This window comes from Channa argus, chromosome 10, assembly GCF_033026475.1.
Source record: "Channa argus isolate prfri chromosome 10, Channa argus male v1.0, whole genome shotgun sequence".
Lineage (NCBI taxonomy): Eukaryota > Metazoa > Chordata > Actinopteri > Anabantiformes > Channidae > Channa > Channa argus.
The window spans coordinates 12,604,692-12,619,363 of record NC_090206.1 but is presented as its reverse complement, the minus strand read 5'-3'; the positions used below and the strand labels follow the sequence as shown (position 1 = coordinate 12,619,363).

The window sequence follows — 14,672 nt, the reverse complement described above, 5'->3', positions numbered from 1 at the left end:
AGCAAGGTAACCAGTTGTGCACCGCTGTTGTGTCAGACACTGTCTATACCATATGCAGCATGAAATAAACTGTCCCTGTTAAGTCGGTTGGGGACTGAAATGTTACAGGTAAGACCTTTAAATAGAGCATGAACACACTGCCTTGGATTGGCTATTTTAAGAATGACCATAGGCTAACCAAGGACAGCTCTGATCACAGTGCTCATTCAAAGCTGTGATCTGACCTCTACCTCCTGTGACTCACCATGGCAAACTTCTTGTTGAGCAACATCTGCTCGGCCAGCACAGACTGGTTGTGGAATAGATGCGGCTGCATGTGGCTCCACATGTGGGGAAACCACCAGAACTCCTTCACATAGGAAAGCAGCAGGTCATCTCCTAGGTCCTCGTCATCAGATCCTGGACATTTCAGAGAGGACATTTGGACAGGATAGGACGCAGTACATGAAGGGACCGGAGGAAATAGAGGAGATAAAAATAGGCAAAGAAAGAAGATGAAATGGGGCCAGTGACAGAAAAAGAGGAAATTAAAGTCAAAGAGAAAATGAGACACAAAGTTCAAATATTAGAGTGGGAGAGGACAAGCAGAAGAAAAAGTCAGTGTATGAATGACGACAAAAGGACTAGAGAAATTACAATAATGTGAATCTATACTTCGAGTTAGAACCGTTATGTCTTTCAGTTTAGTCCTTGTGCCTGTTGCTGCTTGAATTAACAGCAGCAAACGTTCTGTTCACAGGCTGCATCTTACCAGCGTGAAAGAATTTCCCTGAGAAGCCCAGATTGAAGGTGAAGTTGGGCACATGGGTGCGCAGCTCCCTCTGTGTCTCCAGCAGGGCCTGAAACAGTGGGAGGAAAGGAGAGTGAGTCAGTACATGATGTGCTCATACTGGTGCGCGAGTGCATTAATGAGGAAGCGTGAACACCCAGGCGCACGCGTGCCCACATACATATTTCATTCTGCAAGTTTCTTTCGGTAAACATCCAACATCCACTCCCAGTTGCCTCACGTCTCTCCTTCATTCTGTTTGATATTTTGCTCTCCTCTGATTCGGGTGTTTGTTTCATTTGATCTCCATGCTGGATGAGTGTCCCAGCACACATCCTCTCTCACCCCCTCCCGATTTCTTCGTCTTGTCAGGGTGCGATTTGTTTCTAAAAGCTTGCTGTTGCGCTGCCAGTGAGGAGGCCTTGATGCTTCTTCCGTAACTTTTTCTTATACCCTCTGCCTCCATGTGTGAGGGGGGTCTGTTCTGCTCTGAGGGGACGCAAGCAAGGAGCTTTTCAACATTCTTTCTATGTCTCCGGGCCCCTGAAATATTCATTGCTGTGGAGCTTCTGTGACAGTGTGAGCAGTGGGGCCTGTCAGCTTTGAGCGGCCTACTGGGACAAACGCATTCAAAAGGAGAAGAGGAGCGAGAAGAAGGGTTTCTGTATGACTGGCAGAGGATAGCATATTCTATGTGTGAGGCAATTTTTTATTTCTGCAAAGGGATGTTGAAAACACTGGTTGATGAATACATAAGTGGGTTCAGTTTCTATTCTGGTAACTTTTTTGCCCAGTCTTAAACACATGCAACGTATTCACAAACTCACCTTTACGTCTGGCACCTTCATGCGTGTACCCTCTTTGCCCACAAAGATGTCATCAATATCGACCAGGATGTAGCGCTCCAGTGACAATGAGAGTCTCTTTCCTGTCAGAAAGGCAACAGCATCCACAAACACCAGCTTGTGGAGCCAGAACACCAAGTTGTTGCCAAACAGGACCCTTTGGATACCATCATGGAGCCCCAGGTCCTGAACTACTGATGGGAGCAGGGCAGCATTCTGCCCCATTGATGCGATGCTCTCAGCTGATTGAGTCTTGGCCAACAACACGGGCTCATATGTAGAGTGGTTGGACTGGAACACAGTCCAGTCATCCCCAGGGAGAGGTCCTGGCAGGGGCTGCCCGGATCGAGTGATAAAGAGCAGGGGGGACTTTGGGTTGACTGTGCAGTCCTTCAGACCCAAGTTAGAGTGAAGAAAGAGCGGGAAGCCTTTCAGCTGCGCACTGAGCAGACTGTTTTCATTGGCCTGATCGACAGGAAGACAGACACAAGAGAGAGAAATTACACACATTAATCACTCACCAGAGAGATGAAGACAGAAATGTATTGGATATAATTCCCCAACTTCTCCAATCATGTGTGAAATAAGGAATGTCAGGCTTACTCAAACAAGAAGGCATGAGGCAGCTTCTACCTGCAATGCTCAATCTGCTATGCTCCAAAATGGATAACCTCCTGTTGTGTCCTCTAAGATTAAAAAGCTGAGGTTTCAGTGATTATTCATTGTAATTTCCCTTCCCAAATTTGTCATTCTCTGATTCTCTGATGGGATAGAAGTTCTACTTTCTTTTGCCCTTTTACTGAAGTCTTACTTGAAGTTTTTGCTGTTTGTACATAGGTGTTGGTGAGATCATCATAATGACGAAGTACTGTGTGGTGTCCACAAAGCCGACTAGTGATGTTTGTCCAAAGCAACAGGGAGGGAAAAAAAATGATCCAAACACACTTTGATATCTGTGGCAGTTATTTGTCCAAATAATCTACAGTTTCTTTTTATTCCTGCATTTTTTTAGGCTTTTTTCTAAATGACAAAATTATCTAAATTAAGTTATTAACTTAGCTGGCAGTTAAATAGATTGACATAGCTAAAAACAAAGGCAGTCCAATATAAATCACCTTCATGAAAAAAAGTGGATCAAGTAAGTTTAGTTTTGGTTTACACTGTTTTAGAAAAGGTGTTAAACCGGGTGGACAACATAACAAAAACATACGCTCACTGGTACAACTGCACAATCTAATGCAGTCCAATACAGCAGCTCTGCCATGAATCCTAATTTAACAAAGTTATTTTCTTAGTTTAAGTTAAAACTAGAAAAAAGGTGATAATGATAGTATGTTTGCATTGAGGTCACACTGGGTGGTGGAGCTGTACTTAAGTGCACCATATTAAAAGATGGTCGTGGGTTTTTTGGCCACTGTATTTAAAATGAACGAGGGGAACCAAACATCAACCACCTCTTAATATAAGGCACTCCAGTTAAACTCAACCTCCAACTAATGAAGGGGCCAGGGAGCGTATGTCAGTATAATGCAACACGGCTCCCCAGCATCACACACTACATCCTACATACATATCATAGCACACCCTCCCATGTGCACTTAATAAACTGGCAACTGACTGCAAATCAGTTGAGCTATACTGCAAACAGTTCAGATAGCAGGGCGCTGGTGTATTTACAAGTCATTGGGATGCACACCCTCGCTCTACTTCTTCCTCTCTCAATAGATTTCAAATCCCACTAGGCTTTCCTAACCTTCACCTACACTGCCTGACACCTCTGCACCACCGTACCTCTGTGCCTCCACAATTCTTTCTATATTCTTTCCATGGTTCGGAGAGGGTGATTAAAACCACATGACCTGAAAACTGGCCATAGGCAAAGAGCCTCGGCTCAGGATCACTCAACAAGGTGGTGAGAGAGAGAGAGAGAGAGAGAGAGAGAGAGAGAGAGAGAGAGAGAGAGAGAGAGAGAGAACAAAATGAAAAAAGGACAAAGGAGAGGGACTGAGAAGAGAGAAACAAGTGGTCTGGGCAAGAAGGCAGATTTGGGATTAAAAGAAAAACATGAGAATGATAAAGTATAAGAGAAAGAGAGCAGTGGGACTGAATGATATTGAACCAGGCAGGTCTTTCCAGCCCTATGAATCCCATCTCCTTAGAGACGGTGCAGCCAGATGGACAGGGCAGAAGGTGTGAGTGAGAGGAGGCAGAGGAGGGAGGGAGGGGAGGAGGGAGGGAGGGAGAGGGAGTGTGTTGTTGTCCTAACCTTGAAGAAGCCAATGATGCCCACTCCATATTCCACACAGTATTTGTCCAGCAGCTCTCGGTTCCAGGCATCCAAGTTAACATACTTGAGAATGTTCTCATATATCACCAGTGTGAAACGCCCCCTCTCTTTGTCTGTCAATGTGGGCATGTCCCCTTTACCGGGAGAGATCTCTGTCCGGTACCTGAACCGGCCAGACTCCAAGATGGCCACAATTTCCTGACCCAGTTGAGAATACTGGCTTTCCACAAACACCAGAACCACAGGATCTGTCCTGGTCCCTCCAGGATCCACCCCAGGGCCCCCTGAAACACTTCGCAATGGTAGCAGCCGGGACGGCGTGACCCTTGGGTCATCCGAGTCAGCCGACGCGCCTTCGGCTCCAGATACACCGCCTCCCGATGGTTCCAGCTCCCGCTTGACGCCATAGAGGAAATAGGCAGAGATAAAGACGCTGATAGCGCAGAAGAGAAAGAGGAGGAGGAGGGAGGTCTGCAGGGGGAGGAGACGGACCAGCCGACGGAGGCGTGTCACACATCCCAGCATCGTCTCACGCCACACCGCTCCGCCCCACTGGCCCAGCAACACGCCTTGGGGGCAGACCCTTGGTGTGGGTAGAAGACGGCGAGCGGGGATTGTTTACAAAAAAGTCAGTCTTGTTATGGAGATAAATACAAATAGCGATAAGGTAGCAGCTGCAGCAGCTACTGGAGAAAGAAATGAGACGGTCTCACGGTGGCTCTCCCTCATATTGAAGTGCTGCTTATGTCACCATGGCAGAGAAATGGGAGGCCTTGGACCGCTGGTACACACTTATACCTCAGAGGGAGCGCTGGCAGGCCGAGTCACTGGTGGAGAAAGATGATGGAAGACTCCATCACCTGTCCATCATGTGAATCTGCCAACCATGTCCCAATTAGTTTTTCCTCCACTCTTCTGATTGGAGAATGATCTCTAGAGGAAAGTAAGGTCACACGGGTCATCTCAGCGGCACCATTCCCCCAGGATCGAATCTCCTAACCTAGAAAAACAGCAAAAAGAAAAACAAAATGTAATGTCTGACAGCAGAACATCAGCTCCTATGGAACAAACTATTTAATCACATTTTTTCCCACTTTTGTTGTGTAGGTTTAAAAGAATGTGGGAGATGTGTGTGCTGCCAGTGCCAACACTCCAAAACTTCACTCCAAAGTAGTCCTTGCACTCACCTACACAAAGTAAGAACTGCCAATTTCCTCCCCCACTACACACACACACCCCTCTAACCCATGTGTGTGCAAACACACACATACACACACACAAAAAAAAAAACTCACCCGCTCACGCAGCTTCTACACAATCAATAGGCAGAATGTGAGTGACAACAAAGGCTCGGTGCAAGCCAATACCCTATTCAGTCCTGTAGGACTGTGTGAATGCATACAAGTGAAGCCATGACCCGTGGGGACACTCACCTACTATTCCTCTCAAATCCTCCCAGTATCAAGAACAAAATAAAGTGGAGTAGAGAAGAGAAAAAAGAGAGAAGCGATCCAAGGTTAGAGGAGTGGATGACGGTGACAGACAGACCAGGCAACAACAGGACCCTTTTACTCCAGGAGAAAACCCCTTATCACACTCAATATACATTCCCACAGCCTCTGCACATCCATCACAATATATCAGCACTTTAGTCAATCTCCATCAAGAAAAGTGTGAAAAGCACGAGATGCTGCATAAGAATAGTGAGATACTCCATTACAAAAAACATAATTTATGCATTTAGAGGCCTGCAGGAAAAATTGAACTGAGTATCATCACCTTTGCATGGAACCAATGTGGAGGAGAGCTACAGAGGTGCGCACACACACATTCATAAAACCCTCGATACTACGAAAGCAGTGTCATAACCCTCTTAACCTAAAGACATTAAAAAAAGACCACCAAACCCATCAAGACTCATCAGACACAAATCAGACATAAAATAGATTTGATAATGCCATCAAAGGATTCATTACTAACACTATAAACTATGGTTTAATTAAAGGTGGCAACAGTATGCAGTACCAAAATGAATCCTATTGGCAATTATCATCCATCAGACAGCATTACAATCAATAAAGAATCGATTTTTTTACTGCCTAATAGGAAACAAACCTCAGATCATCCAACACAATATTTCTAAGAGACATCTATAAAGAATATTTAGATTCAGGTTCAGAGCATTCACACAGATCAGGAACATAAATAAATAAAATCAAGCTCATATACTGACCCTTTAATGTAGTCAAGGTCAACATTCTATCAAGAATTTCCGCCCCCTCCAGCATTTCAGATAAGCTTAACACGATGCCTTAAATTGCACTGTGAGTGCACTGGAAGAAATCACACTGCTTTTTCTGAGTCATGTCCAAGTTTCCTCTTCACAGGGAGGCTGAGTCTAATGTAAACAGAGGCCATGAAAAACCTGTGGGTGCTTAGAGAATGTATCGCAGTAGAGCAGACAAAAAACCAACAGCCCCCCACCCCCCCGAAGAATCTTGTTTGTTATTTTTTGAGAAGAGCCAAGGTTCGTGCCGCGGCATATCAAAGTATGATTAGCCACAGGAAGTGACTGCTGCTGGAAACAGTGAAGCAGGAGAGAAGACGACTTAACATCACACAGAGGGCCGGGGTTTTTCAGGCCTCTTAGGCAAACACTTGTGCCACCACTTTAAAAATACATTTTAAAACATTTTTAGAATCACAAGGTTTCTCTTCACCAAATTCTAGTTATGAGGGCTTTGGCAATGATTCAGTATCACCATTTATGGCTTTCAGCAGAATCTTTGCTGCTAATGACTGCAATGATCAGTGAATATTTGCATTTTCCTTCATATCTGACTTAAACAACTGAAGAGAATCAATACATCTGTTTTCATCTGATAAGAAGGTCCTGGGTAGGGTGTGCTCTGGTAGCCTTATAGTAACAGCACATGCAAGATAATCGCAATGTCCCTGTTGTGAAAAAGGTTTACATTCAGTATTTCTCACCAAACACAGTTTCTACCTTTGATGTCTGACATTCGTGCTTAATGCACTTCCCTCCTCATATATCATATATCTTTTTTGTTTGCATTGTTAGCATCATCTTTTTCCCGGTCTTTGTTGGTACTTTGTTGTGTCTTAAGAAATGCAGCAACACCTGCAAATCTGTGAAATAGTGTGGAAATGGCAAGAATGCCCATGAACACTGCCGTGCGCCTGCACAAGACAAATACAGTGAATTGACCCACCCACAAAGACAAAGCTCTACAGCAGTACTAATGGTCAAAAAGTGAACCAATAATTTTTACACTTTGATAATCATAAGCAAGTAACTACACACATGTATGGTGGTTCATTACTTTAAACAACAGTTTGACTACCTCACATCTGATTTTGAAGCCATTCCCCCCTCAACACATGCTCTCCTTTTACGGCGTGCCACCAAAAGTACAAATGTAGTATTTTGGTACTTTAAATATCCTCCTGACACCTGAGGAAAAACAGAAAAAAATTGCATTTTGCTGCGGTCTCCATTTTGTCTAAGGATGAAAACAAAGGAAAATTCAAGGGAATAGTTCCCCTCATCCCACCCAAACGCATACAGACATATTATTGGAAAGACCAGGATGTCCTCTATTGAGCACATCAGGACTTAGTAAGGTAGTTAAAATGAGTCAACAGATATAGGTCACAAACCAATGTTCACTACAGAGGACATAACCTGATAGGCTGGGTCTAAGGAGGACATATGAATTCATTAAATTAGAAAGCCAGAATGTTTTAAAGAAGACAAGTATATTTTAATGTTTCACTTTTATATGCTCTTGTGCATTGCTACCTACATAATCAATAGATATTTTAAGTATTTTGTGCTACATGGTGATACACTGGCAATGTTTTAAAACTATTAACAGCCAGTGTTGGTGTAACTCAGGATGGTAGTAGCTTAAAAAAGTATATTACACACATTACAGATCTCCAGCCTCAAAAAAAAATTTCCTGTTTATGATTAATTAGATTAAGACATGTTATCTTTGTACAATGTCTGAAATGAGACAATGGCCTCTGGCATGACTAATGACAGTGCTGGTATGGCTTTGGAGCAGATTAAAAAGTAAAAACAATATACAGTGTGTGGGCACTTCTTGCCTAATTTGCAGCAGTGATGACCACCTCCCAATGTTTGATACAGAGAGCATCTACGTACGAAAGAGAGAGAGGGGGCCAACACAAATAAAAGGAAAGCTCAGGCCTGATGTGTGAAGTACTGAGATCAGTCTGGCTTAACAGAGAGCACAATACATTAGCCTATGTTAGAGATGAGGAGATATCTCTGACTCAACAGAATAATGGCTAATGGTTTCTCAAATGTCTGCACACCCCACTCATGTGTCTTCTACTCCATGTGCCACGAGCACCTTAGATGAAGCCAAGATGCAAGCGCAAATATCTCTTCCCTCTTGTACAATACAAAAGATGTGAAAATGCAGAGAAGAGAGAACATGAATATTTCATGTTTAGCAGAAGCTGACAAGCAGTATAGCCAGCAGACACATCCTTAAGGTAAAGGACAGCCAAAAGATGCATAGAAACCTAAATGTTTCCATCTGCCAATGTGAGTGCGTGTCTCAACTGATGCATAGAGGACAGACAGATAGAAATCAATGAGTATCTGGTTGCCTGCTTTTTCAGTACTCAGACCTGTAATTGCACACACACACTCCCTAAATAAGAATCTGAGGAAAAAGCAACCCTCCCATAAAAAAAAAATAAAAAATAAATAAGGGGGCGACAGTTAACAACATCAGTGGAATGGGAAACGAAAGGATGAGGTGATAAACTACCAATCCTTCGGGGAAAAAATATTGGTGGGAGAAATGAGCATGAAATTCATGCCTAAGGGTGACCATTAATCTTTGAAAGCATCAATTACAATATTTCCCTCATTATTCTAAAACAGCTAAAATATGTTAACAGAGTGAAATGGAGGCATAAACAATAGCAGGTGATGGCTAAGAAGACAGACTCATGCTTTCCCTCAGAGTGGGTGGTCAGTCAAACCTGCTTACTCCACATCATGGGAAGCAGGCCAGAACCATACTGCTAGATTAATGAGACATGATGAGGAACAGGGGGATGGAGCCCGGTCCTCAGCTGCAACAACTCTCTGGATAAACAACACTAAGGTCGACCATATGTATCCTCACACATCCTGTTCCCTCTTCCCCACCCTCCCAAGAACTGCTGTTGCACTTCTTTTTAAAGTGTGAATAAGACCAAGTGTCCCAGGGCTTGTGAGGACAGTCAGTACATTAACACTGTCAAACAGAGTCCCATTGCCATAGGTGATCCCTTCTACAAATAAACTTTTAAAGGAGAGCTGGACCTTCCGAGCCCCTCAGGCCCAGACAGTGCCCTCTTCTCGCTGAACCATCCCCTTGTCGCCGACGGACAGAAATAAACGATGACCCTCTGTGTTCAATCACCACAGGCCTTGGCAACAGCACGTTCTCCATGGAAACAGACTTACGTTGTGTTCAGAGGCATGGAAACTGTGCACAAGCAAATAGAGGGAGGGCTGTAATCCATAGGACACTCATCAAAAGGCTACTGTTGCTGTCACCTTTGTGTCTTTGTGTGTAAGTATTAATGTGCGTGTACCAAAGAGGCATCACAGTGGACACAGACCCCAGGGACTCATTAGAAGATCTACAATCCAAATTATCTCAGTACAAAGCACGCACCATTTTGTTTGTACTCATTCCTGAACAAATATTACTGGGCTTTTGTGCAAACACTCAGGCCGAGCAAACATGAAAGCAAGTTTAGGCTATCCGACCGAATTGTTTCAGTAGGGCATGGGTCAAGGTTAAATGAGTAAGAATGACGCCAATGTAATCCCTAATCTGTAATCCTGTTAATCTCAACACTGCAAACAGCACCGAATGTGCTTATGCCAAAGCTGTTACTGTGTAAAATGCCTTGTAGGGATTAAGAAATGAGACACAATAGAGTGAGGAAGGCGAGGACTGAACATTATATTTGAAGTGACATAAAATGTATCTTTACTACTACACTTATTTTAAGATGATTCATGTATTACTCATTTAAAAGGTTTTTATTAAAACCAGAGAAGACAAATATATAGTTTGAAGTATAGTGACTACGGTCTGTTGCCACAAGTACACTTTGCTGGAACTCTGCGCCACGCAACACTAAAAAGCAAATGTCTGCATTTGCATTGAGCCTCCTACCATTTGTTGGAGAAGATTAAACTTCAAAAAAGAATAAATTTCCTATTTCTTTTGAGGCCCATTTAAAGCGGCAAACAGGCACATGTGAGGAGCTAGAACTTGTCTTCTTAAAGAGGTTACATTAAAAAGCCACAGTCACAGTCCTTGGCATTCATCAATATAGAATCAATCAATCTGAAATTTGAATTCCATTTTATGCATCCATTGTGGCTGCTGCGATTAAAGGCTTAGGCCGTGAAATAACAGCAGAACGCAGCGCTGTATTCTCGCTCCAGCTTCTGCCTCCCACCCTTCAGCCAATCTGAATGCACAAGCAAGGAGCTTCATTTTAGCTGCAAACATTTACACCGACACTTCTCTCTCCCTCTGTCTCATCAATTCATTTCATGCTACTGTGTGAAGGACAGAGGACTCGGGAGGGAAATGCAGTTCTGCCTTCTAATTCTTGAGAAAGTGACTTTAAGACCATTTCCTCTACCAAACCATGCGGCTGAATTATCACATCATTTTTCAGCACCTCAATTTACTGTCCCCAAGACTGTGGCAATTTTCACAGAAGAAAAATGACTTTCCTCCTTTTCGCCTGTGCCCTCCCGATTACATCTCAAGGCCCTACTTGAAGACCTTGATCCCAGTGCTGTCATAATTGAAATGATTGCAATGTTATTCATTGATACAGTAATGGGACAAAGTGGCAAAAACTCATCTTCAAACACAGACAAGGGAGTGCAATCATTTTCCTAAGAGCAATTATGACCAGAATAGTAAGACAGAATCAGTGACAATTAAAGGGAACTGGGGCATCACTGTACCACTACTGTAGTGGATATTGTACACGAGACAAAGCAAGAGTCCACCTTTTGACTTCCATTAGATGGATCATGTCAAAACCAATCACCAGATATCATCCTGAGCTAACCTGAGCAGGCACAGGCAGAACGCCATGATTACACATTCATATTATGTGGGGGACGATTAGGGCCAAGATGAATGAAAAAACAGAGGGCAGAGTATAAAATATACATGACACTTTCCAAGTCTATTTCATCTTAGATCTCTCTAGGCTCCCTAAAAAACAAGGCTCCCGAATGTATCGCCTTCTTCAGATTTGAGACCTCAAACAGGAGCTTTAGGGACAGAGGGATCCAAGTGCGACAGGAAGTGTAAAGCAGTGTAGAGGAGCTGTGGGAGCCATGGGCAAACTGTGGCGGTGAGTGGAGACGAGGCAAGGAAGGGTCATTAGGGAACAGCGGAGCAGAGATGTGAAATGGAGACTTTCCGCACTGGTATTATTCCTCTGGGTGGTGGGGTAGAGTGTCCAGAGTGGAACCAACACCTTCATCAATAGCCTTGATCACCTCCACAAAGCACATAAAAAGCACTGCGCATGCACACGCAACACCCTTCCTGCTGATAACCACCAGCAGCTCAGTACCACAGTATATCTATTTATAGACAGTCTGTGCCCCATTTACAAGCACTGGGATACTGGATCTGCACAATAAAATAAAAAAATAAATAAATACTTAAGCAAATGGAAGACATCGTTTGGATACTGCAGACCTTTATTAGCAATAGAGAGGGAGTGAAGAACGGGGAAAAGAAAACATACAGAAAACACAGCAGTAAGGGGAATTAATTTAAGATAGTCAAACTGTTATTGTTCACAAATGACGATAGACCCAAACAGACAAGGTGTCATGTCTGAATTAATGCCAAATTAATTTATGTCATTACACGGTGAACTGATTAAAAACATACACAGGAGAATTGATGATTAAGCCAGTTAAAAAGAAATAAGAGCCCCACTTTTGAAGGCTCTGCATATTATTTCGTCTTTGAGTGACATCGCAGTCTATTAGCCAGCCACAGAGGAGAGCCTACGGTGTGCACCATTAAATCACATAATAATTTCCTTCATTCGTCCTGTATGAAGGTTTGACATCATGCATATGGATGTCCTGCAGGGTTAAAATTACACTGGTGACATGTTTATGCGTGGAAACTATAGGAAAGATTTGAATCAATGAATAATTCCCACCTTCATAAAAAAATAGAAAAAAAGAAAAAAAGACAACTTGGAAGGTGGAATCTTATTTTGTTAGATTTCTGAGGGGAAAATAGGCTCGTAGTGCCTTGGACAGCCAACGTGAAGCACCCGGAGGTGGTGGCAGAGGGAAGAAGGAGTTGGTCATTTATCATTTTTGTCAGTCCTGGTGGAAAAGGGAGGTGGAAAAGGGGGCTTTCATATAAATTGAGTGTAGGTGGAATCAATGTGGCGTTGTTGGTGAGAGCAGAGAGGGGCGAGGGAGCCAGATCAATGCTGGTGGGAGTGCCTGTTTGTTCCCATTGTTTATCTACTGTCATCTTTGGACGCTGCTGAAGGACAAGGGAGCATGGCAGACAGCACAATGTCTCCATTGGGACATAACATTCGTAATGGGTCTCCCCTTATACCAACAATAGACATCACTCAGAGGTGAAAGTCATACTGCAGATGGGAAAGGTACGTCTGTGCGGGAGAGTGAGCGTGTGAGTTGGGGGTGTTTCCAAGTCGAAACGGGGAGTAGAGATGACCACTCTTGTCAGTTGCAAGCTGAGAAGTCTGACCATCAAATCAAATGATGATTCAGAGCTCAAGAGATCCCCAGGCATGCTGTAACAAAGGCTGTGGCATTGAATAAATCTGGACAGAGGTAAAACGGCAGAGCATAGGACGCAAAGTATCCTGGGCTGTATCCTACCTGCTGATGACAATGATGAGCTAGATTTGAGGACAGCCCCCCCCAGGGGACAGCCCCCCCCCCCCCCCAACTCACACACACACACACACCTCTCTCTTCCTTCTTCCCTTCTTTCATGTCCAGATAAGAAACAGCCCGCACTGATCCGACTGTGATTCGCACAGCAGAAATGCGTTCCCATGGGAATATCACACTGCAGAAGAATAGCTGACACAAGAAATGAGATTCTGTTGTTCTGCCCATATTTTTGCCTGTGAGATCAAACAGATAAGAATCTTCCTCCTGCATGAAAACATGCTCATAATCATCAGCTTGCTTTCAAAGCACAATCAAGAACAGAACCGATAAATGGAGGGATGGGGAAATTTGTCTCGAGGGCTGTATACAGTAAGTTTTACACAAACACACACACTTCATACTTGATATATGCCCCCATCATGGTAACTGCAGAGAAATACTCGGCCTCATGATTGGCTTATCGCAATAACAATAATTACACTCACAATTACTGCCTGAGTCTTGAATCCTATTACAAATCCCGTGTTTTTTTATAACCTAGGCTCATGTCCAGCTTTGTCTTTCCTCTCTCATACTCTGCCTCCGTCCTGGTTTTTAAAACACAACCACAGTCAAGCACCGCTATACTCTCCACATTTCCAACGTGGCAGTATTCACCCCCCCTTGAAATGTTTGCTCTTTTATTTTCTACCTTGCTTCCAGTTAAATACCCACAATATGTCCACAAATGACAATTCTATAGCAAAATTTTGTAATACATAAACTCTGATACAGATTTTAGTTCTTAATGGGGTATGTTTGCCCATAAAGACAAAAATAGAAAAATTGCCTGTTTTCAGAAAGAAATCTGCATTCTGAAGACAAAGGAATGATTTCACATTCAATATTCCTTAAAGTACAGTAAGCTTAATCGTAAAATTACAAAATGTTTGTATTTGCCAAGAGAAGGCCATCCTTCAAAAAACAAACAAAACAAAACTATAGCAACTCTATATTGAAGGACAGTAGCATGAAGGCCACTAAGAAGCCCTGTAGCATCTCTGAGGAATCTGCGAGGTTTTGTGGTTGAGAGACAGAAGACAGTGTTGCCTGAGTGATTCACTAGTCAAAGTTTTATAGCAGACTGGCAAACAGAAAGCCACAGTTAAAAAAAAAAAAAGACATCTTAGCTACTGTTTGCCAGTAAGCATGTGGGAGAATCTGAAACAAAGTTGGAGTAGATTTTATAGTCTAATGTGATCAAAAGTGAAGCTTTCTGGCCATCACATTAAATGCTATGTTTGGTGCAAACCAAACACTGTGTAATCAGAAGCTGATCAGCCCTAACATGAAGTCTGGTGGTTGCAGTGTCTTGCTTGGAAGATGCATTTGTGCAGATGGACCAAAACGAATTGTGGAGTCGGAGTATAAGCAAATAAATAAATAAAAATAAAATAGGAAGCAATATCTTACATGTTGAAGTCTGATTGAAAAATGTGACTTTGGGCAAAGATTTCTGTTTCAAGAAGACGTCCAGTACAGACATAGGCCAAAAGCTACGCTGGCTTTAAACACAACAATGTTAATGTTTTGAAGTGGCCGAGTCAGGGTCCAGACCTCAATGCAATTCATGCACTTAAAGCAGTCAAGCACCTTAAAGCATTGTACTTAAAGACTTTAAGGCAGCTATATACACTATTAAATACAATACATCTGATAAAGACCTCAAACCTAGATTTAAAATCACTGCCAGACTGAAATCACTGCTAAATATGAAACTGATCTGCGACT

General features: G+C 43.0%; 1 protein-coding gene across 3 annotated transcripts in view; it reads right to left on the bottom strand.

Moving 5' to 3' along the window:
* LOC137134101 (bifunctional heparan sulfate N-deacetylase/N-sulfotransferase 1-like) overlaps positions 1–14,672 on the bottom strand; it is a 40,002-nt gene that overhangs the window by 7,498 nt on the left and 17,832 nt on the right. For all 3 annotated transcript variants that reach the window (XM_067518567.1, XM_067518566.1, XM_067518569.1), the window contains 4 exons: positions 3,881–4,901; positions 1,597–2,079; positions 752–839; positions 245–399 (listed from right to left, as the gene is read on the bottom strand). In XM_067518567.1, coding sequence (XP_067374668.1) covers positions 245–399; positions 752–839; positions 1,597–2,079; positions 3,881–4,426 — 1,272 coding nt within the window. In that variant the 5' untranslated portion in view covers positions 4,427–4,901. The remainder of the gene's footprint in view (positions 1–244; positions 400–751; positions 840–1,596; positions 2,080–3,880; positions 4,902–14,672) is intronic.